The sequence below is a fragment of the Salvelinus alpinus genome, chromosome 24 (genome assembly GCF_045679555.1).
Source record: "Salvelinus alpinus chromosome 24, SLU_Salpinus.1, whole genome shotgun sequence".
NCBI lineage: Eukaryota > Metazoa > Chordata > Actinopteri > Salmoniformes > Salmonidae > Salvelinus > Salvelinus alpinus.
The window spans coordinates 5,779,838-5,804,733 of record NC_092109.1 but is presented as its reverse complement, the minus strand read 5'-3'; the positions used below and the strand labels follow the sequence as shown (position 1 = coordinate 5,804,733).

At 43.5% G+C, this 24,896-nt stretch overlaps 1 protein-coding gene across 9 annotated transcripts in view; it reads right to left on the bottom strand.

The window, feature by feature from the left end:
• Positions 1-24,896, bottom strand: part of fcho2 (FCH and mu domain containing endocytic adaptor 2) — a 99,955-nt gene that overhangs the window by 69,223 nt on the left and 5,836 nt on the right. For 8 of the 9 annotated variants that reach the window (XM_071363368.1, XM_071363370.1, XM_071363371.1 and 5 more), the window contains exon 2: positions 4,264-4,355. The exons of the other annotated variant lie outside the window; for it this stretch is intronic. In XM_071363368.1, the coding sequence (XP_071219469.1) occupies positions 4,264-4,355 (92 nt within the window). The remainder of the gene's footprint in view (positions 1-4,263; positions 4,356-24,896) is intronic. 9 annotated transcript variants of the gene reach the window in all.

The window sequence follows — 24,896 nt, the reverse complement described above, 5'->3', positions numbered from 1 at the left end:
ATTGAGTGATTACAACAAGTACTGCACATGTAAGTCAAAGCACAAGACAACTCCACTCCCACAAAACACACACAAACATGGGTAACATACATGTTTGACTGCAGGCACAAAGTTGAGTGTTGGTTGGGCTTTGCTTTGACTAAGTGTGGCTCATCTAGTAGCGAGAGCTGCTCGTCACAGTCTCCCATCTAGTGTCATATCGAAGCACAGAAAGGAAAGAATTGCCCATCCCTCCCCTTCATTCCTCCCTCATCATCCCCCATTTCTCCTGCATGGAAGTGACAGAAGTAAAAACTTAAAACGTTGGTTTAGTGGAGGCCTGAATTATGCATGTGTCATTTACTCAGCCTCCCACTGCAGTCACGTCAGCACGGGAGGAGAAGAGGGTCACGGGGAGGGGGAGCAGGAGCACGCACGCATGCCGGCCCGCACGTACTCAGGCAGGCACAGAGACAGAACCTACCTTCACTGACAGATATTAGTGGAACTTAGCCTAGACGCACGGGAACGCAACCAAACAAAGGTTTATAGAATGTATTCTTGACAGGTTACCATGGTTGGTCACCCTTATCTGTCGTGGCATACTCTCTCTATATCCTCACCCCAGGAATAATAAATAAATAAAAACGCCCAGTTCCCAAATCCATAACTCAAGGCTCTCAAAGACACACACACACAGAGAGAGAGTAAACACACTCCAGGTGTGTAAATACACTCTGGTCCAAGACAATTCTCCCTTCCTAAAAGCTCATTTATGCTTGATCCCAAAATGTGGTCGGAGGCTCCGTATGGACGGTGTGACGGAGCCGCCGGAGGCACGTAGAGGCCAAATTGAGCTCTGTACCGCATCGCCACGCGCCTCTATTTATCTTTGACTTAAACATTGATTGTACAAAACATTAAAGACACCTGCTCTTTCATTGACATAGACTGACCAGATGAATCCAGGTGAAAGCTATGATCCCTTATTGATGTCACTTGTTAAATCCACTTCAAACCAGTGTAGATGAAGGGGAGGAGACAGGTTAAAGAAGGATTTTCAAGCCTTGAGACATGGATTGTGTATGTGTGCCATTCAGAAGTTGCATGGGCAAGACAAAATATTTAAGTGCCTTTTGAACAGGGTATGGTAGTAGGTGCCAGGCGCACCGGTTTGTGTCAAGAACTGCAACGCTCAACAGTTTCCCGTGTTTGTCAAGAATGTTCAATCACCCAAAGGACATCCAGCCAACATGACAACTATAGGAAGCTTTGGAGTCAACATAGGCCAGCAGAATTAAGGCTGTTCTGATGGCAAAAGGGAGGGGGGGTGCAACTCAATATTAGGAAGTCATCCTTAATGTTTGTACACTCAGTTTATAGATAGATACAAGTTAACAACTCCTTGCAGGACGAATATTGGTTGTGTGTTTGAGAGGCATGGGAAACAGGCCACAGTCATAACAGCAGGCTATCACTTTACACAATACAGTACTGTAGGTGCACGTCTGTTTCTGGCCACCAGAGGGAGGCACAGTGCAGTGTTTCTGAGATATGAGAGACTTCCTCATGGGAACAGTCTCAGAAAACCCAGATCCAGTCACATGTCAAGAATGATTCTGATGGGTAGGTAAGTGTGCATGATGAGTTTCAGTTTCACAGAGGAGTAAAGACATAGCATAGGCCTAAGCCTGAGATGTAGGCTAGTAAGCTACCCGTCTACACCACAGGCCGTGTCTACACTCGACACTTACATGTGACTTCTGCTATCAGAATATGAATATCGTATTGAAAAGACGGGTCGAGACGCACAAGAGTCACATTGTGGTCTGATTGTGTTCAGGTCTGGCTGCGCACCTCAGGAGGTGGTCAGGGATGCATCGTGTGTGGATTTCTCCTCAGTCTGGACACAATCAGGCTTCTGAAAGTGCAGAAATTGGGCGACATCATCAGCACTCCGCCCACAAGCCTCCAGAAAACATGTTTTTGGAGCGAGGCACCTTTTCATTATAGAGTTGGAGGAAATGCGTTCCTAGCGTGTGAGGAACGTGTTTGCTGGCCTTGTAAATTCTAGCCAGCTAGCTAGTATTTAGAACAATTATTGTTTGTTGGACTAGAGCTATGTTAACCAGTTTGGGGTGCGGAGAGGTAGAGGGACATGAACAAAGGTAAAAAAAAATATTATTTTTTTTGTTAAGGAGCTCAGGTCAGGCTTTCAACTTACTCTTGGCATTCTATCTACTATTAAAACTTTCAAAAGGTTAAATTTCAAAATTGGGTAGTGTATCAGCAGTTTTCCTCGTCATGTCACTCATTGCAGACCTTAGAGAGCTACACTGAACAAAAAGAAAAACGCAACATGTAAAGTGTTTGCCCCATGTTTCATGAGCTGAAATAAAAGATCCCCGAAATGTTCCATTTGCACAAAAAGCAAATTTCTCTCAAATTTTGTGCACACATTTGTTTACATCCCTCACAGGTGTGGCATATCAAGAAGCAGATTAAACAGCATGGTCATTACACAGGCGCACCTTGTGCTGGGGGCAATAAAAGGCCACTCTAAAATGTGCAGTTTTGTCAGATGTCTCAAGTTGAGGGAGCGTGCAACTGGCATGCTGACTGCAGGAATGTCCACCAGAGCTGTTGGCAGAGAACGATTGTTAATTTCTCTACCACAAGCCGCCTCCAACGTCATTTTAGAGAATTTGGCATTTCCTAATGTTTGGTATACTCAATGTACTTTGGTGAGTACAAAAGGCTGTGGAGAAAGTAGATGAATATTGCAGCATTTCATATCACCCAGGAGGGAACACGATCTGGTTAAACCAACCTAAGGAATTAGTCCCTTTTAGCTCTCCTCAGCACAGAGAATTTGCTGTGGAAGGTGTCTGCGGCCACACCATAGACTGTAAAACACTGGCCTAAGTGGCCTTGCTAATTCCTCTCACACCTTGAGATGTCTTGCATTGTGTCTGAGCTCTAAATTTATAACCTCATCTTCTAAAATGTTGGTGGAATTCTACTGGAATTCCACTGCTTACCTTCAGGCCAGGTTGTCCCACACAAAAATGTACTCATCACTTTTTCACTCATGCCACCCTTTCATCATTGGGGAACCAGTGCTTCCCCTAGGATTTTTTTCAGCAGCGGTGGCAGGCTTAGGGGGAAATGTGCTGCTGCTAAATACATGTAGGGGAAACACTGGTTTTAAGTTATAAATATACTGAACAAAAACATAAAAACACAACATGCAACAATTTCAAAGATTTTACTGTTACAGTTCATATGAGGAAATCTAAATGCATTAGGCCCTAATCTATGGACCATTCTTGATACACACAGGAAACAGTTTAGCGTGAAGAACTAAAACCAGAAGAGTTGCAGTTCTTGACACACTAACCGGTGCGCCTGGCACCTACTACCATACCCCGTTCAAATGCACTTCATATTTTCAATCCATGTCTCAAGTCCTAAAAATCATTTTTTAACCCGTCTCCTTCCCTTCATCTACACTGATTGCAGTGGATTTAACAAGTGACATCAATAAGGGATCATAGCGTTCACCTGGTCAATCGATGTCATGGAAAGAGCTGTTGTTCCTAATGTTTTGTACACTCAGTGTACAAGTCAAGTAATTGATTAAATACAACACTGGCTCCCTCTACAGCAAATAAGTTGTCTAGCCCTAGTCTCACAATTATTTGAACCTACTTTAAGTGATTGATTGACTTGAGAAAGTCATTTGGTTACTAATGAAAATGTGAGCATGTAGGCAAATGTGGTCGGAAAAAAAAGATATGGAAAATGGGTTCCATAAAGTCTTGAGAAACTTCCGTGTGTGAATCATCTATCGATGTCAATGGCAAAAAGGGTGTAAAATCTTGAGATGCGTGTGAATCTCAAGTTAGGGTTAGGCTATGAACGAATGCCAAATAACAAGTCAAACAGAAAATCCCCAACATTTCATTTGCATAACCATTGAACCGGAAGACTGAAAACAACCGAGACTGAGAGCACTGAGAGAGAACCAGACTGAACATGAAATATTTTAACAGACGGTCAGCTCAAAGGTTAACTCGAAAAAAGAGGGTTGAGTAACTTTGAAAGTGAGCCTCGAGATTCAAATTCACCTCTGTGATGAGAAGAACAACATTGAGTTAAAAAGGCTCAAAATGAGGGTGAGTGGAACTAAGAAAACCCCAAACCACATAGCCTGGTTACGACCACCGTTAGCACATGACATAGCACAAAACAGATGTGGAACCAGGCTAACCAACAACGTACCTTTCTCTGATGAAATCAGTAAGTTCCTTGGAGGAGATTTGACCATGCTTCATGTTATGGTAGAGAACATCAAATCCATTGTTTTTATCGCCCTGAGGTAAAAAAATAAAATAAATAAAAACAACAACAAACAGATGGTTAGTAAACTGAAATACCAGTAAGCCTAAATCCACTGAGAACATCAAACATCAAACGCTCTATAGTGTTCCCTTGACTTAAGCGTTTCCTCCATGCTTTACCGCGCTGGCATTCTCCACTATCAGCGTTCTCATGGTCTGCATGGCTGTCAGCTGCATCCTCAGCAGCCTTGACTGGTCCACCATAGTCATCCTGGCCATAGTGTTCAGGTTCTACTATGCTCCCTATACAGTTCTATGGTCGCTAACAGAGTTCTATGGTCCCTAGAATACTTCTAACGGTCCCTGTACGATTCTATGCTGCCTAAAACATTTCTACAATCCCCATACATTAAGTACGTTCCCGAATAACGTTGACGGAGCAGGTTGACGATAGGTCTTCAACGGTCAGACTGTGTAGATAGTGGCCCCATCTGTGACAGTGGATGATAGTGTTTGTTTGTGTGGTCAGTAACCATCACTACTCTGGAGAAGGGTGTCCTGTTGCACCACGGGCATTTAAAAATGCATTAAAAATGCATCACTAGGGTTGTGACGGTCATGGAATTGTGGAGGCTGGTAACTGACCAGGCAAATGGCCACGGTTTTCGTAATAACTGCACCTTGCTTGTACTTTTCTATGTTTCAGCAAGGAGCAACAAAGTCTCATCCCGTTAAGAGTCCATGTACTGCAGAAACATCCATCTTCAGTCAGCTGTTAATTAAAAAATTATATATATATATTATTTTTTAACTAACGGTTATTTTATTTTCCTGACGGCCTTCATCTGTAACCGTCGGTTACACGGTAAGTGTTCCAGCCCTATACGCCACCACTCAATAATTAATATGCCGTGGACATGTGTAAAACTGTCTGTTTGGCTAGTTTAAAAAGGTCGATCTGTAGTTAAAACAATAAGAAAGCGACAACCCCGCCTCTGTTTTGGTAAATAGCTGAGGGATGGGGCTGGAGAACTGTAACAACTACCAGGAACTACCGTTCCTGGGGTCCAGCAACATTACGGCAGTTATATACTATTTAAAACATTACATCACACAACACTTTTCACAGCACATTAAGTGTGTTCCCTCAGGCCACGACTCTACTATCACATATCCACAATACAACATCCATGTGTACGTGTGTGTAGAGTGCGTGTCTTGTGTGTGTCTGTGTGTCTGTGTGTCTCTTCACATTCCCCACTGTTTCATAAGCTGAATTTCTATGTGGCATGTCTTGTGGGGTATGAATGGGTGTCTGAGCTGTGTGCTAGGAGCTTAAAAACAGACAGCTCAGTGCATTCAACATGTCAACACTTGTTACAAAAACAAGTAGTGACGAAGTCAATCTCTCCTCCACCTTGAGCCATGAGAGATTGACATGCATATTATTAACGTTAGCTCTCTGTGTACATTTGAGGGCCAGCCGTGCAGCCCTGTTCTGAGCCAATTGTCATTTTTGAGGTCCCTCTCTGTGGCACCTGACCCACACGACTGAACAGTAGTCCAGGTGCGACAAAACTAGAGCCTGTTGTTAAAAAGGCAGAGCAGCGCTTTACTATGGGCAGACCTCTCATAGACAGTTGAAATAAGCTTGTGAGACATTGTTTTTTTTCTCTTCAAGAATCAATGGCTAAATGTGTATATGTATATATATATATACACAGATAATGAATATAAAAGTTCAAACTGTTTTGAGTAGTAGGTCTAAATAGTAGAGCTAAAGTGACCAGGTATCTATTCAACACATTCAGAGCACAGGTGATGCAGAGGTCCTTTGCTAGACATTGCATTTCATACCCGTGGGGAAGCGGCTCCTCACCTAAAGACATTCTGGTTTGATCATATACACACTGAAGGTATTTCTTCCCGTTATTTAGTGAAGAGCAAGTTGTGTTTCGTCTATGTAGCCTATTTATTAATTCAGTCACTTACAAACCTTCAACAGTTCTAAGATAATTTATCCACCATCTCAAACCTCGACAGCAAACTGTTTGTATTTTTAATTATTTCTTTATTTCAATTGGCTGAGCTCTAATGGATGTGGCTAATTGACACAGCTGATTTTAACTGTGGTAATTAGGTCACCTGCCATTTCAAATAGGTGTCCCCAAATGTCTGTTAAGCTAGGTGAGCCTCGGTTTTAAAAGTTGCCAATGTATTATTCATGGTTAACTCGCGCTGGAAATGCAGTTTTAAAATAAACACAGTACTTTTGAACAGTTCTAATCTCGACCTTTGTTTTAAGCATTAAGTAGTTGAATAAGGCCAGCTCTTTCACAATACGGCCGAATCATTAACTCTATTCACAGCAGAGGAGACAATGGGGCTGACACGGTAACACTGCTAATGTACCTCAAATACCAAACAGACAGGGAGAAAGAGCACAGGGTAGGCCAGCATTAGAAATACACTGAACAAAAATATTAACGCAACATGTAAAGTGTTGGTCCCATGTTTCATGAGCTGAAATTAAAAAATCCCAGAAACGTTTCATACGCATTAAAAGCTTATTTCTCTCAAATGTTTTGCACAACTTTGTTTACATCCCTGTTAATGAGCATTTCTCCTTTTCCAAGATAATCCATCTACATGACAGGTGTGGCATATCAAGAAGCTGATTAAACAGCATGATCATGGGGTCCTCCCGAGTGGCGCAGTAGTGGTCTAAGGCACTGCATCGCAGTGCATGAGGCGTCATTACAGACCTGGGATCGATCTGAGGCTGTGTCACAACTGGTCATGACCGGCAGTCCCATAGGGCGGCACACAATTGGCCCAGCGTCGTCTGGGATAGGGGAAGGTTTGACTTGGGGGGGGGGGGCTTTACTTGGCTTAACGCGCTGTAGCGACTCCTTGTGGTGGGCCGGGCGCCTGCAGGCTGACTTCGCCTCTGACAAATTGGTGCAGCTGGCTTCCGGGTTAAGCGGGCAGGTGTAAGGAGCGCGGTTTGGCGGGTCATGTTTCGGGGGACGCATGACTCGACCTTCGCCTCTCCCGAGCCTGTTGGGGAGTTGCAGCGATGAGACGAGATCGTAATTGGATATCATGAAATTGGGAAGAAAAGGGGGGGGGGTAAAATACACCACAAAAAAAAACTGCATGATCATTACACCTTGTGCTGGGGACAATAAAAGGCCACTTTAAAAATGTGCAGTTTTGTCACACAATGCCACAGATGTCTCAAGTTTTGAGGAAGCGTGCAATTGGTACGCTGACTACAGCAATGTCCACCAGAACTGTTGCCAGATAATTTAATGTTCATTTCTCTACCATAAGCTGCCTCCATCGTCGTTTCAGAGAATTTGGCAGTACATCGTACCGGCCTCACAATCACAGACACAGACTGCGCCAGCCCAGGACCTCCACATCTGGTATCTTCACCTGCGTGTGAAATCCATAGTTTATGGCCTAATGAATTTATTTCAAATTGACTGATTTCCTTATATGAGCTTTAACTCAGTAAAATCGTTGAAATTGTTTATATTTCTGTTTAGTATATTCCCAAAATAGACTACATGTGCAAACTTCACTGAGCCGAATGGTCGTTCGAGGAATACCTTACAGTGCCATAATTTTACCCCTACACATTATGGAGGTCAAACACAAAACTGACCTAAGATCAGGTCTTCGAGGCAACTTCCTCCTGCAGCAAAGGGCTATCCTGCTGCAGAGCCTAGGTCTGTCCAACAGAGGGCAGAAATGAGCAAGCTCATCCCAGCGCACACAACGCATGTGGACTTCCTAGTCTCCTGCAGCCTTTGGAACTGCCAATCGGTGGTCAACAAGGACGAGTTCATCTCAGCCTTTGTCACCTTAAAGTCCCTAGACTTTCTGATGGAGACATGGATTACCCCATGAGAACAATGCTCCTCCAGCTGACCTCTCATCATTTATGTGTTCTCTCATAGTCCGAGAGCATCTGGTCGTCGCGGTGATGGCACAGGGCTACTCATTTCTCCTAAACTGAGACGTTCTATTTTCCCCCTTCTCTCACCTGTCCATTTGAATTCCATGCGGTCACTGTCACTTCTCCACTCAAGATTTGAGGTCCATGTTAACTACAAAGTAGCTTACGCCTACCTGGCAAAATGATTATCAACATCATGATTATTTGCATCTATTCAATGGCAATTTGATTTGCAAACTCTGTAATCACGTGAGCGCTACAGAAACATTACTAACCAAACACCAGTCTCTGGCTGGTACACCCTAAAATGAAAATGCATTATATTTCTCCCAGGCCTCAAAAGTGGTCTTCTGATGTGGTTTAAGCATTGTTGTGAACTTAGAACAACCCGCTTGATGCTAGGACAGCAGAGTCTCTGCCCATCTTCTGAAAACAGCTGAAACCTTACCTCTTCAAAGAGAATCTTAAATAAGACAATTTGTACAAATTAATCAAAAATAAAAACTTGAGTCAATAAGTAGTCAACCCCTTTGTTTACGGTCAGCCTAAATAAGTTCAGGAGTAAAAACTTGCTTGACAAGTCACATAATAAGTTGCATGGACTCCATAAGTGTTTAACATGATTTTTGAATGACTACCTAATCTCTGTACCCCACACATCCAATAATCTGTAAGGTCCCGCAGTCGAGCAGTACATTTAAAATACAGATTCAACCACAACGATCAGGGAGGTTTTAGAATGCTTCTCAAAGATGGGCACCTATTGGTAGATGGGTAAAAAAAAAAAGCAGACATTGAAAATCCCTTTGAGCATGGTGAAGTTATTGTTTACAATTTGGATGGTGTATCAACACGCAGTCACTACAAAGATACAGGTGTCCTTCCCAACTCAGTTGCTGGAGAGGAAAGAAACTGCTCAGGGATTTCACAATAGCCAATAGGGACAGTTACAGAGTGTAATGGTTGTGATAGGAGAAAACTGAAGATGGATCAACAACATTGTAGTTACGCCACAATAAAAACCTAAATAACCGAGTCAAAAGAAGGAAGCATGTAGAGAATAAAAAATATGACAAAACATGCATCCTATTTGCAATAAGGCACTAAAGTAAAACTGCAAATAATATGGCAAAGAAATTAACTTCACGTCCTGAATACAAAGTGTTATGTTTGGGGCATATCCAACCCTACACATCACTGAGTACCACTGTTGCATGGTGGTAGCTGCATCATCTTTTGGGTATGCACAGTGGTGTAAAGTACTTAAGTAAAAATACTTTTAAGTACTACTTAAGTAGTTTGAGGTATCTGTACCTTATTATTTATATTTTTGACAACCTTTACTTCACTACATTATGTACCTTTTACTCCATAAATTTTCCCTGACACCCAAAAGTACTCGCTCCATTTTGAATGCTTGGCAGGACAGAAATGGTCCAATTCATGCACTTATCAAGAGAACACCACTTGTCATCTCTACTGCCTCTGATCTGGCAGACTCACTAAACACAGATGCTTTGTTTCTGAATGATTTCTGAGTTATGGAGTGTACCCCTGCCTATCCTTAAATACATTTTTAAAAACACGAACAAATGTGCCATCTGGTTTGCTTAATATAAGAAATTTGAAATGATTTATAGTTTTACTTTCGATACTTAAGTATATTTCAAACCAAATACTTTTAGACTTTTACTCAAGTAGTATTTTACTGGGTGACTTTCATTTCATATTAAGTTATCTTTACTTTTACTCAAGTATGACAATTGGGAACTTTTTACACCACTTGGTATGCATGTAATCGTTAAGGAATGGGGATTGTTTCAGGATAAAACAGAAATGGAATAGAGCTAAGCACAGGCAAAATCCTAGAGGAGAACCTGGTTCAGCCTGCTTTCCAACAGACACTGGGAAACTAATTCACCTTTCAGCAGGACAATGACCTAAAATACAAGGCCAAATATACACTGGAGTTGCTGACCAAGAGTTCAGTGAATGTTCCTGAGTGGCCTAGTTACCGTTTTGACTTCAAAATATATGGCAAGACTTGAAAATGGCTATCTAGCAAAAACAACCAACTTGACAGTGCTTCAAGAATTTAAAATGAAAGTGCAAATATTGTACAATCCAGGTGTGCAAAGCTCTTAAAATACCTACCTAGAAAGACCTACAGCTATAAATCACTGCCAAAGGAGTGTGAAAATTTATGTAAATTTGATATTTAAATTTAAGAAAAAGTGCTAACATTTCGAAAAACATGTTTTCACTTTGTCATTATGGGGTATTGTGTGTAAATTGGTGGGGGAAAAATGTAATCCATTCTGAATTCAGGCTGTAACACAACAAAATGTGGAATAAATCAAGGGCTAGGAATACTTTCTGAAGGCACTGTACAGATTCAGTTCTTTATGTCTGACAAGTAGTATGGAGCTGCGTCTCGGGCAGGTTTTCGGTTAGCCGGCAATTTCAGGCTTTTGGCCGATAAATACAACTTGTGATGTTCAAATAATCGCATTCAGAAATAATGCCTTTAATTCATTAATGGAAATACCAGTCGATGGAAATACATTTGACCGTCATGCTTATTGGTCTATAGGTTAATTTGCATAATTTATTTCACAACTATCACACAGACAGAGCCTATTTCTTTCTCAGCTGGTTGCTGCTGGAGTAAAACATGTGCTTTTATAAGCCCATTTATTGCGCAACAATTCTAAATGCGATCACGTGTTAAAAAAACAGTTTTTGCTGCACGATGATAAAAATCTCAAAGTTAAAAGTCAACCAATGCGAGATCAACCAGCCTCTGCAATAAGGACACATTGATACACAGTGATTCAAAGAAATGGAGGTCTGGAACCCATAGCCTATGCAGCACTAGGCCAATAACTTCTATTGCTCTTTCACACCAAGGAATGGTGATTATCGAGGGGGAGATTGCTGTAAAGATTTTTCAAATAGTTTACTGTGAGGAGCTATAGTTTTATTATATAATTCGGAATGGATGTAAAAAAAAAAACACTTTCCTACATTTTGGCGCAGCAGGCCAGGTACTTCTATAAATGCTCAGGCGCACGCACTCCCTCAACATTACGAGGACAGGGAAACCAGACACACGCTCATTGCTCACATGGAGCACTCCAAACAAAAGACAATGAAAAAAATGCACAAATCTCGTAAATTATGGTATGAAATAATCTAAAACGTGTTCTCACAAGTGTAGCAGGTTGTGAACTCTGCAAAGCACGTGTATGCCAGTGACAAAAAAAAACGAATTTTGATCTATTTTAAATGCAGGCTGTAACACAACAAAATGTGCAAAAAGTCAAGGGGTGTGAATGTCCCATCCTACATTCTGATATTACCAGATTAACCTGCATTAGGTCATGAAACATATTTTTTTTTAAGGACACCCAATGTTAAAGGGAAAGTAAACCCAAATGACAAAATATTACATATTGGTTTCCTTACCCTGTAAGCAGTTTATGGAGAATGTATGACAGAAACCAATTCTTTGGTTAAACCATCAACCCTGGCACAACATAGATATGAAATACCCTCATTCGTCCAGCTGTGATTCACCTCATCAACTGAAATAACCCTTGACTGCCACACAGCCACTTCCTGGTTGCGTCCTCAACAGGGCCACACTTTGTATCGGCGTCATACATCATCATCACACACCGCTGTGCTCATTTAACACATGGCTTCATTTAATTCCACCATATCGTGTGCCCCCTCCTACCTATCCCCTCCGAGAGGTCAAGGGTCATGCAAGGCTCATTCCAAATGAAACGAAAGAGAGAAAAGGGAAAAGCATAAAGACATCTCTGCAGTGCCCTGTAGTTTCCTGCAGACAGAACAGCATTGGTCTGAAATGGACTTCCTGTTACAGTGTTGTTATTTAAACCAGTCCAGTCGGTGTCTGAAATGGACTTCCTGTTACAGTGTTGTTATTTAAACCAGTCCAGTCGGTGTCTGAAATGGACTTCCTGTTACAGTGTTGTTATTTAAACCAGTCCAGTCGGTGTCTGAAATGTCACTGCACAGGGCTCTAGTCAAAAGTAGTACACTATATAGGGAACAGGGTGCTATTTCGGACCCAGCCCAGGCCTCAGCTCTGTGGCTATAATCAATAGTATGACTTTAGCACATGACTCACACGCCATGCTTTACATACCCTAGGCTAACAGCTGCAAGCTATGTCCACTGTCTGCTACCTACTGTAAAGACCGTGGCTGTCCCAGACCTTAGTCACCGCAATGACTAGATACCAAGAGAGCTACAGAGAGTGAGAGACAGAGGCAGGAAAAAGAGAGAAATTAAGATTGTATTTTTTACTGACAGAGAGAGGGAGAAAGAGTCGGAGACCAAATAAAACTCCAAACAAAATGTTTACCGCAACAGGAAGGGCTAATATTATGTGCCACTGGAATGCAGGAGTATAGAAAAGAAAATGAATACTAAAGCGAAATAAAAACAATCCCAGGAAACAGGTCTGGGCGTTCTTTGCTTTTTCCACCCCACCAGTACAATGCCCCATAGTGACTCGCAAGGAACAGTCACACACATTCTATACAAGGGAAAGCTGTCATGGTTATGAGTCTGAAAACAAGCGTGCTGTGTTGTAACACTACTTACTCAGTGATACTAGGAGACAGGAGTGCCACATGGCTCTCGACTTTAAATGCCCCATTTGGAGACGTATATGACCGAGGCTCTGGTGTAGAGTGATTCAAATTCTAATCACACATTGTGAAATTCAAGGCCAGTCATTACTCTTGGCCTGGCAGTAAGTGGCCCGTTAAGACTGCCCTCCACCCCAGTGAAAGATAACCTGTGGAGGGGTTGGCACGTGCATATCAATCGATGCCTCTGTGGAGCGAGACTAGAGATGTCCACAATGTCCAATTGAAAGAGCTCAAAGCTTCCCAAGAACTCTGAGAGAGAGAGAGAGAGAGAGAGAGAGGAGAGAACGAGAGCGGGAGAGAGAGAGAGAGAGAGATCACTTTAATAAATGTACCCATTTACCCAAATATAATCAATAGGCCTATTCAAGTTGTGCCGATGATTAGCAACTGATGCAGTACAACATGCTACTTTTACGCCGCGTAAAATAATGGATTCTGTCATGTTTTCCATGCCAAACGCAGTAGAATATTGTTTTGCCAGTGAGAGACCAGACCATGGAATCCGCTGCTATGCTTCTCTGCTACAGTCAGCAAACAAACATCGGCCTTAGTTAGACAAAAGTAGGCAAGAGTATAACCATGCGAGAAGTTGACAAATTAAGACTGCACGGAGTGTGTACGTGCACAAGCATACGTGCGAACGTGTGTATTTCTACTGGGAACACTGGTTTCACTCACACAGACAGCTAGCCAGGTGGGGAGATAGTGACCTCGAGCTAAATTGTCGTAATGGCTCCCGGTCTCTCATACTCATGTCTCACTTAGAGCGTCACTCAAACTACCTCTGTACGTCTCGCGTTAGTTCACAACTAACTAGCCTACATTCTCTAATGAGTGGAAATTCATTGGGACATTTTTGCTAACAAACAAAAGACAACATGTACCGTACCTTACACATACAGTTGTCAATAGGCCCTGGTGGGAAAAGTAGCACACACATTATTCAATTGACATTTCCATCAGTTAGCCTATGGTGCCGCACTATCAATTGAGGGGACACAACTTTGGCTTTAGAAGTGGGTGGGGACTTCATACCCGACTACCCAGAGGCATCCGCATGGTCCTAAAGTGCACCGTTGCCTCATTTTGTGTCACATTCCAATGATAAAACTGGGGGGGGGGGGGACAAACATGCAGTGGAAGTTGCGCCTCTGCCATCAGTGCACGGACCACTGACGAGAGATCAGCCAAATGTAGCAACACCTCAAATGTCAACAACTCCCTCAATGCTTCTAATCTCATGACGTGTGCAACGGTTGCCAGCTAAACATCGTTTTAATGTCACGTACACAAGTAGTGAAAAGCATTTAGCCCGTTCCAATATCATATGTACAATGTGCAGTGATACTGGAGTGACAGAGGTGCATTACATGACCAAAAGTATGTGGACACCTGCTTGTCGAACATCTAATTCGATAATCGTGGGCATTAATATGGAGTTAGTCCCACCGTTGCTGCTATAACAGCCTCCACCTTTCTGGGAAGGCTTTCCACTAGATGTTGGAACATTGCTGTGGGGACTTGCTACCATTCAGCCACAAGAGCATTAGTGAGGTCAGGCACTGATGTTGGGCGATTAGGCCTGGCTCGCAGTCAGGGTTCCAATTCATCCCAAAGGTGTTCGATGGGGTTGAGGTCAGGGCTCTGTACAGGTCAGTCAATTTCTTCCACAACGATCTCAACAAACCATTTCTGTATTATCCTTGCTTTGTGCACAGGGGCATTGTCAGGCTGAAACAGGAAAGGGCCTTCCCCAAACTGTTGCCACAAAGTTGGAAGCACAGAATCGTCTAGAATGTCATTGTACGCTCTAGCGTTAAGATTTCCCTTGACTGGAACTAAGGGGCCTAGTCCGAACCATGAAAAACAGCCCCAGAAAATGATTCCTCCTCCAACAAACTTTACAGTTGGCACTATGCATTAGGGCAGGTAACATTCTCCTGGCATTCGCTAAAACCAGATTCGTCTGTCGGACTGCCAGATGGTGAAGCGTGATTCATCACCCCAGAGAATGTGTTTCCACTGCTCCAGAGTCCAATGGTGGCGAGCTTTGCACCACTCCAGCCAAAACTATGCGATTGGTGATCTTAGGCTTGTGTGCGGCTGCTTGGCCATGGAAACCCATTTTATGAAGCTCCGGACGAACAGTTATTGTGCTGACGTTGCTTCCAGAGGGAGTTTGGAACTCGGTAGTGAGTGTTGCAACTGAGGACAAATGTTTTTTTACACGCTACACGCTTCAGCACTCTGCGGTCCCGTTCTGTGAGCTTGTGTGGCCTACCACTACGTGGCTGAGCCGTTGTTGTTCCTAGACGTTTCCACTTCATAATAACAGCACTTACAGTTGCCTGGGAAGCTCTAGCAGGACAGACATTTGACACTGTCTGATGAGCTCTTCAGTAAGGCCATTCTACTGCCATTGTTTGTCTATAGAGATTGCATGGCTTTGTGCTCGATTTTATACACCTGTCAGCAATGGGCATTGCTGAAATAGCCAAATCCATTCATTTGAAGGGGTGTCCACAGTCAGAAGTTTACATACAAGTTTTAATGACTCCAACCAAAGTGTTTTTCAACCACTCCACAAATTTCTTGTTAACAAACTATAGTTTTGGCAAGTCGGTTAGGACATCTACTCTTGCAATTTTTCCAACAATTGTTTACAGACAGATTATTTCACTTAAAATTCACTGTATCACAATTCCAGTGGGTCAGAAGTTTACATACACTAAGTTGACTGTGCCTTTAAACAGCTTGGGAAATTCCAGAAAATTATGTCATGGCTTTAGAAGCTTCTGATAGGCTAATTGACATTATTTGAGTCAATTGGAGGTGTACCTGTGGATGTATTTCAAGGGCTACCTTCAAACTCAGTGCCTCTTTGCTTGACATCAATCGAAAATGAAAATAAATCAGCCAAGACCTCAGAAAAAGAAATTGTAGACCTCCACAAGTCTAGTTCATTCTTGGGAGCAATTTCCAAATGCCTGAAGGTAACACGTTCATCTGTACAAACAATAGTACGCAAGTATAAACACCATGGGATCACGCAGCCGTCATACCTCTCAGGAAGGAGACGCGTTCTGTCTGTTTGGCCATAATGACCATCGTTATGTTTGGAGGAAAAAGGGGCAGGCTTGCAAGCCGAAGAACACCATCCCAACTGTGAAGCAGGGGTGGCAGCATCATGTTGTGGGGGTGCTTTGCTGCAGGAGGGACTGGTGCTCTTCACAAAATAAATGGCATCATGAGGCAGGAAAATGATGTGTATATATTGAAGCAACATCTCAAGATATCAGTCAGGAAGTTAAAGCTTGGTCACAAATGGGTCTTCCAAATGGACAATGACCCCAAGCACACTTCCAAAGTTGTGGCAAAATTGCTTAAGGACAACACAGTCAAGGTATTGGAGTGACCATCACGAAGACCTGACCTCAATCCTATAGAAAATTTGTGGGCAGAACTGAAAAAGCGTGTGCGAGCAAGGAGGCCTGCAAAACTTGTCTCAGTTACACCAGCTCTGTCAGGAGGAATGGGCCAAAATTCACCCAACTTATTGTGGGAAGCTTGTGACGTTTGACCCAAGTTAAACAATTTAAAGGCAATGCTACCAAATACTAATTGAGTGTATGTAAACTTCTGACCCACTGGGAATGTGATGAAAGAAATAAAAGCTGAAATAAATCATTCTCTCAACTATTATTCTGACATTTCACATTCTTAAAATAAAGTGGTGATCCTAACTGACCTAAAACAGGGAATTTTATTAAGATTAAATGTCAGGAATTGTGAAAAACTGAGTTTAAATGTATTTGGCTGAGGTGTATGTAAACGTCCAACTTCCACTGTATCTACACTACATGTATAAAGGTATAGGGGTAATGTGACTAGGCATCAGGATATAGTGACTAGGCATCAGGATATATGATAAACAGAGTAGCAGCAGCGTAAATTTAGACACAAAACATGTCAAATATCCTATATCCACATGTGGCAGATGTTATAATCCTAATCAAACACCATGCTCCTTTATGTCGTGTGAAATGTGTCTGGCTTTCCAATATATGTATTCCATTCTATTTTTATTTTTTTTATTTCACCTTTATTTAACCAGGTAGGCTAGTTGAGAACAAGTTCTCATTTGCAACTGCGACCTGGCCAAGATAAAGCATAGCAGTGTGAACAGACAACACAGAGTTACACATGGAGTAAACAATAAACAAGTCAATAACATGGTAGAAAAAAAGAGAATCTATATACAATGTGTGCAAAAGGCATGAGGTAGGCAATAAATCGAATAATTATAATTTAGCAGATTAACACTGGAGTGATAAATCATCAGATGATCATGTGCAAGAAGAGATACTGGTGTGCAAAAGAGCAGAAAAGTAAATAAATAAAAGCAGTATGGGGGGTGAGGTAGGTAAATTGGGTGGGTAGTTTACAGATGGACTATGTACAGCTGCAGCGATCGGTTAGCTGCTCGGATAGCAGATTTTTAAAGTTGTTGAGGGAGATAAAAGTCTCCAACTTCAGAGATTTTTGCAATTCGTTCCAGTCGCAGGCAGCAGAGAACTGGAAGGAAAGGCGTCCAAATGAGGTTTTGGCTTTAGGGATGATCAGTGAGATACACCTGCTGGAGCGCGTGTTGCGGGTGGGTGTAGCCATCGTGACCAGTGAACTGAGATAAGGCGGCACTATACCTAGCATAGCCTTGTAGATGACCTGGAGCCAGTGGGTCTGACGACGAACATGTAGCGAGGGCCAGCCGACTAGGGCATACAGGTCGCAGTGGTGGGTCGTATAAGGTGCTTTAGTAACAAAACGAATGGCACTGTGATAAACTGCATCCAGTTTGCTGAGTAGAGTATTGGAAGCTATTTTGTAGATGACATCGCCGAAGTCGAGGATCGGTAGGATAGTCAGTTTTACTAGGGTAAGTTTGGCGGCGTGAGTGAAGGAGGCTTTGTTGCGGAATAGAAAGCCGATTCTTGATTTGATTTTGGATTGGAGATGTTTGATATGAGTCTGGAAGGAGAGTTTGCAGTCTAGCCAGACACCTAGGTACTTATAGATGTCCACATATTCTAGGTCGGAACCGTCCAGGGTGGTGATGCTAGTCGGGCGTGCGGGTGCAGGCAGCGAACGGTTGAAAAGCATGCATTTGGTTTTACTAGCGTTTAAGAGCAGTTGGAGGCCACGGAAGGAGTGTTGTATGGCATTGAAGCTCGTTTGGAGGTTAGATAGCACAGTGTCCAAGGAAGGGCCGGAAGTATATAGAATGGTGTCGTCTGCGTAGAGGTGGATCAGGGAATCGCCCGCAGCAAGAGCAACATTATTGATGTATACAGAGAAAAGAGTCGGCCCGAGAATTGAACCCTGTGGTACCCCCATAGAGACTGCCAGAGGACCGGACAACATGCCCTCCGATTTGACACACTGAACTCTGTCTGCAAAGTAGTTGGTGAACCAGGCAAGGCAGTCATTAGAAAAACCGAGGCTACTGAGTCTGCCGATAAGAATATGGTGATTGACAGAGTCGAAAGCCTTGGCCAGGTCGATGAAGACGGCTGCACAGTAATGTCTTTTATCGATGGCGGTTATGATATCGTTTAGTACCTTGAGCGTGGCTGAGGTGCACCCATGACCGGCTCGGAAACCGGATTGCACAGCGGAGAAGGTACGGTGGGATTCGAGATGGTCAGTGATCTGTTTGTTGACTTGGCTTTCGAAGACCTTAGATAGGCAGGGCAGGATGGATATAGGTCTGTAACAGTTTGGGTCCAGGGTGTCTCCCCCTTTGAAGAGGGGGATGACCGCGGCAGCTTTCCAATCCTTGGGGATCTCAGATGATACGAAGGAGAGGTTGAACAGGCTGGTGATAGGGGGTGCGACAATGGCGGCGGACAGTTTCAGAAATAGGGGGTCCAGATTGTCAAGCACAGCTGATTTGTATGGGTCCAGGTTCTTCAGCTCTTTCAGAACATCTGCTATCTGGATTTGGGTAAAGGAGAAGCTGGGGAGGCTTGGGCGAGTAGCAGCGGGGGGGGCGGGGCTGTTGGCCAAGGTTGGAGTCGCCAGGAGGAAGGCATGGCCAGCCATTGAGAAATGCTTGTTGAAGTCTTCGATTATCACGGATTTATCGGTGGTGACCGTGTTACCTAGCCTCAGTGCAGTGGGCAGCTGGGAGGAGGTGCTCTTGTTCTCCATGGACTTTTCAGTATCCCAGAACTTTTTGGAGTTAGAGCTACAGGATGCAAATTTCTGCTTGAAAAAGCTGGCCTTTGCTTTCCTGACTGACTGCGTGTATTGGTTCCTGACTTCCCTGAACAGTTGCATATCGCGGGGGCTCTTCGATGCTATTGCAGTTCGCCACAGGATGTTTTTGTGCTGGTCGAGGGCAGTCAGGTCGGGAGTGAACCAAGGGCTATATCTGTTCTTGGTTCTGCATTTTTTGAACGGAGCATGCTTGTCTAATATGGTGAGGAAGTAACATTTAAAGAATGACCAGGCATCCTCAACTGACGGGATGAGGTCAATATCCTTCCAGGGTACCCGGGCCAGGTCGATTAGAAAGGCCTGCTCGCAGAAGTGTTTTAGGGAGCGTTTGACAGTGATGAGGGGTGGTCGTTTGACCGCGGACCCGTGGCGGATACAGGCAATGAGGCAGTGATCGCTGAGATCTTGATTGAAGACAGCAGAGGTGTATTTGGAGGGCAGGTTGGTCAGGATAATGTCTATTAGGGTGCCCATGTTTACGGATTTAGGGTTGTACCTGGTGGGTTCCTTGATGATTTGTGTGAGATTGAGGGCATCAAGCTTGGATTGTAGGACTGCCGGGGTGTTAAGCATATCCCAGTTTAGGTCACCTAACAGAACAAACTCTGAAGCTAGATGGGGAGCGATCAATTCACAGATGGTGTCCAGGGCACAGCTGGGAGCTGAGGGGGGTCGGTAGCAGGCGGCAACAGTGAGAGACTTATTTCTGGAGAGATTAATTTTTAAAATTAGAAGTTCGAACTGTTTGGGCATAGACCTGGAAAGTATGACAGAACTTTGCAGGCTATCTCTGCAGTAGATTGCAACTCCTCCCCCTTTGGCAGTTCTATCTTGACGGAAAGTGTTATAGTTGGGTATGGAAATCTCAGAATTTTTGGTGGCCTTCCTAAGCCAGGATTCGGACACGGCAAGGACATCAGGGTTGGCAGAGTGTGCTAAAGCGGTGAGTAAGGCAAACTTAGGGAGGAGGCTTCTGATGTTGACATGCATGAGGCCAAGGCTTTTTCGATCACAGAAGTCAACAAATGAGGGTGACTGGGGACATGCAGGGCCTGGGTTTACCTCCACATCACCCGAGGAACAGAGGAGTAGTAGGATGAGGGTGCGGCTAAAGGCTATCAAAACTGGTCGCCTAGAGCGTTGGGGACAAAGAATAAAAGGAGCAGATTTATGGGCGTGGTAGAATAGATTCTGGGCATAATGTGCAGACAGGGGTATGGAGGGGCGCGGGTACAGCGGAGGCAAGCCCAGGCACTGGGTGATGATAAGAGAGGTTGTATCTCTGGACATGCTGGTCTCAATGGGTGAGGTCACCGCATGTGTGGGGGGTGGGACAAAGGAGGTAACAGAGGTACGGAGAGTGGAACTACAGGGTCCATTGCAAACCAAAACAATGATAATGATAACTAGCCTGAACAACAGTATGCAAGGCATATTGATATATGAGAGAGACATACAATAAGGCATAAAGTGATTGCAGGTCTTGATTGGGAGAGCTAGCTAAAACAACAGGTAAGATAACAGCAGCAATAACAGGGTGCTAGTCTAACACAGCAACAACAGGTAAAAATGGCGACGACTCGGCAGAGAGGGTCGGATTAACTACACACATGCCAATAGGAGGCCTCCATTCTGCGCCAAATACTTATTTTCCACCATAATTTGCAAATAAATTCATTAAAAATCCTACAATGTGATTTTCTGGATTTTCTTTTCTCCTTTTGTCTGTCATAGTTGAAGTGTACCTATGATGAAAATTACAGGCCTCTCTCATCTTTTTAAGTGGGAGAACTTGCACAATTGGTGGCTGACTAAATACTTTTTTGCCCCAATTTATAGAACAGGTTTAGTTGTCCTCGGATCCATTATGGTCTCTATATTTTACAAATGAATTGATGCATATCGATTACGGGTGGGAATGCCCCAGGTCCATCTGTCTTTCTGGCCTCAAACAGAGAATATGTCATGTGTTCCGTTTGCTTTTGGTAGAACAAATTATGCTAAACTAGATCTTTATGGGAAATAGCCAGTTAGCACCAATCTTCACATTTGAGCCAAGCACAAAATGTACACAATGACGAATAACATGGATTTAAGCAAGTCAAAACAAAAGGAAAAAGAAAATTGCAGTGCATAGATCAGAACTCTAGCACAGGACCGAAAATAGGTTGCTGTAATTCAAAAATAAAAATGATTGGAAGAGAAAACGTGTAACAGCAACCAGACTAAAGAGCCCATTAGCCACCAGACCAGAATATGTATCCTCGTCTAAACTCCATGATATGATTTGATTTGTGAGATGTTGGAAAAACAGAACACGGTTTATTTTGCCCATTCAAACAAATACAGCTGAAATCCTAAAAGCTTCTCCCTAAATCATCATTGGTCATCACTGTATAAATAAATGAGGCAAAGAGTGCAATCTCTGGTTCTCTTCAGTCCCACTAGGCTTGGCCAGGGAACTTTGTTTTGTACATTTAGATCAAATAATATCAGATCAAATGTTCACATATCTTTTGATTATTCAGTAGTGGAAACTTCCGTGATGAAGCCAAAAGAAGCCTTGGAGCAGATAGTTGGCCAACAGTACTTATAACCCAGGTGGACACTCCCACACTGGCCAAGTGAAAGCTATGAAAAAACATCCTTGTCTGTACAAACTCACTAAGGCTTTTAGTATGTGTGACAGCTTAACAAGTCTCTCTCAGACAGATATTGTAAAAGGTTTCCCCTCTGTAAATGGGTGGGAGGCAGGGAGGGAGCCCTCGGGAGAGCAAGAGAGCTCTCCTCAACACGCGCGTGTGTGTAAACCCAGACGCCCTTGTGACATCATCAGAATGTCTGCCTGCCGACGGCGCTGAGGATCACGTGACTAGAGAACGCCTGCGAGGCGAGCAGAGCAGCAGCACGCAGGTCTGTCACAACATGTCAAACCAACAGTAACTCACTGACTCACACTGGACCGGAGAGATTCATGGTTAAGTAAGTACACACAAGGTTGTAGTGTAAACTCAGTTTAGGTTCGCTATGACTGCAAGAAGCTAGGACAGATGGGCAGTATCTGTAAGGCCTCCTCCTCAATGTCATGACATTTGGTATTTTATTAGGATCCCCATTAGCTGTTGCAAAAGCAGCAGCTACTCTTCCTGGGGTCCACACAAAACATGAAACATAATACAGAATGACATAATACAGAACATCATTAGACAAGAACAGCTCAAGGACAGAACTACATACATTTTTATAAAGGCACACGTAGCCTACATATCAATGCATACACACAAACTATCTAGGTCAAGTAGGGGAGAGGCGTTGTGCCGTGAGGTGTTGCTTTATCTGTTTTTTTAAACCAGGTTTGTTGTTTATTTGAGCAATATGACACGGAAGGAAGTTCCATGCAATTAGGGCTCTATATAGTACTGTACGTTTTCTTGAATTCGTTCTGGATTTGGGGACTATGAAAAGACCCCTGGTGGCATGTCTGGTGGGATAAGTGTGTGTGTCAGAGCTGTGTGTAAGTTGACTATGCAAACAATTTGGGATTTTCAACACAATGTTCCTTATATAAAAGAAGAAATGATGCAGTCAGTCTCTCCTCAACTCTCAGCCAAGAGAGACTGGCATGCATAGTATTAATATTAGCCCTCTGATTACAATTAAGAGCAAAAAGTGCCGCTCTGTTCTGGGCCAGCTGCAGCTTAACTAGGTCTTTCGTTGCAGCACTGGGACCACACGACTGGACAATAATCAGGATTAGACAAAACAAGAGCCTGCAGAACTTGCTGCGAGGCGAGCAACTACCTTTTAGACCTATATTTTACCGCTGTCTCCACCACACCCCATTCGTAATCAAGCATTCTGTTGGCAGAGGAATAGTTGCCTTTCCAAGTTGCTCCCAAGCACAAATGTCTATAGGGCCAGGAGTTTTCCTGACAACGTGACCCGACGAGGAACAACTCCAGGCACAAGTTATTGACCTTATTTGGGAGGTAAAAGATAAATTGACTCAACTCAAGAGTAGCCGTTCCCTGCGGAACCCACGTTTCCCAACTCAATGTTGACCTACACCTCCCAACCCCCAGATACCAGGGGAGAACGAAAAGATTCCTCCAACTGTCATATGGCTAGGCCCATCTCTGATGAGCTCAACACTGAATCTCATGGCCATAACCCAAAACAACAACAAATTCTCCTATATTCCTCTCCACAGAGCGAGAGAGTCAGGGGTCGGAGTTAGGAGCCATCCTCTATCTAGCATGACATTTTGTGATGACCTCATATTCAACGCTCAGCGGAAGAAAACAAACAAGAGGCAAGACAAACAAAGGCAGCCATTTATTATTTGGACAGTGGCTCTTTACAGTGAGGGAGCGGGCAGAATGGTAATGTTACTAGGCCCGGTGTCTCATCTCACCATGTTTCATCACATATTGGATGGATGGAGTGATTTGAAACTACATCTGAGGCTAATCAAAGTAAAAACCCAAACCAATGTCAACAGTCATTTTTTAGAACATTCTCGGTGTGTTTCAGTGTGTACAAATTATGTGGATGTGTGTGTCCCTAGGACAGCGTTCTCCTTCCTGGTGTGTGGTCGAATAACTTCCCACTAGGCTCCCTTCCCTTCCCTTTCCACTGGCACACGCACACACACACACACACACACACACACACACACACACACACACACACACACACACACACACACACACACACACACACACACACACACACACACACACACACACACACACACACACACACACACACACACACACACACACACACACACACACACACACACACACACACACACACACACACACACACACACACACACACACGAGAAATATGTCCCAGGGCTGTTGGCTCTATTAACACTGTTTGCTTATCGCGGTGCCATCTTATTGTCCCCTGAAACGCTGAGGGGGACAGACACAAGCCCTGCCTCCACACAACACTGGTTTAGTGGACTATAGAGAGCTACAGTGCTCTCTCAACCCAACCTGCTGATCCACTGACAGACAGTTCACTTGGAGGGCAGTAGGCTACATGCCTGGCCTGGGGTACAGTCACATTCAGTAGGTTGAGACATATTGAAATAGCAGAAAGCTATTCCATACGATAGAGAGCCACGTCTGTTCTGCACAATACATGTCTATCTGAACATTATTGAATACGCTCCTGGTTTAGATGGAGTCTACTGTACACGAACACAATGCATTATGCATGCAAACAAACGCAACAACAAAAAAACACAGCAGACTGCAAACAATACTGAATATTGTACTGTTTCAGTACAGCTGCAACTGTACTATACTATTGACTGTTGGGTAGAAACTATTAAAATCAGAATGGAAAGAGGGAACAGGTTCATTCAAAATGGGAAGCATAGCAGTGACACAGTAGACACTACACTGTGTTTCCTGCATTCTTAAAAACACTTGTTTGTTTAGCTGGGGGAAGAGATGCTGCCATGTCAACATTTGAAATTCAGGGCATGTGCATGGATGGATGATGTGCAAGAGTCGGTGAAAATATCTGTGTGTGTGTGTGTGTGTGTGTGTATAAGAGAGAGTGTGTGTGTGTGTGTATAAGAGAGAGTGTGTGTGTGTGTGTATAAGAGAGAGTGTGTGTGTG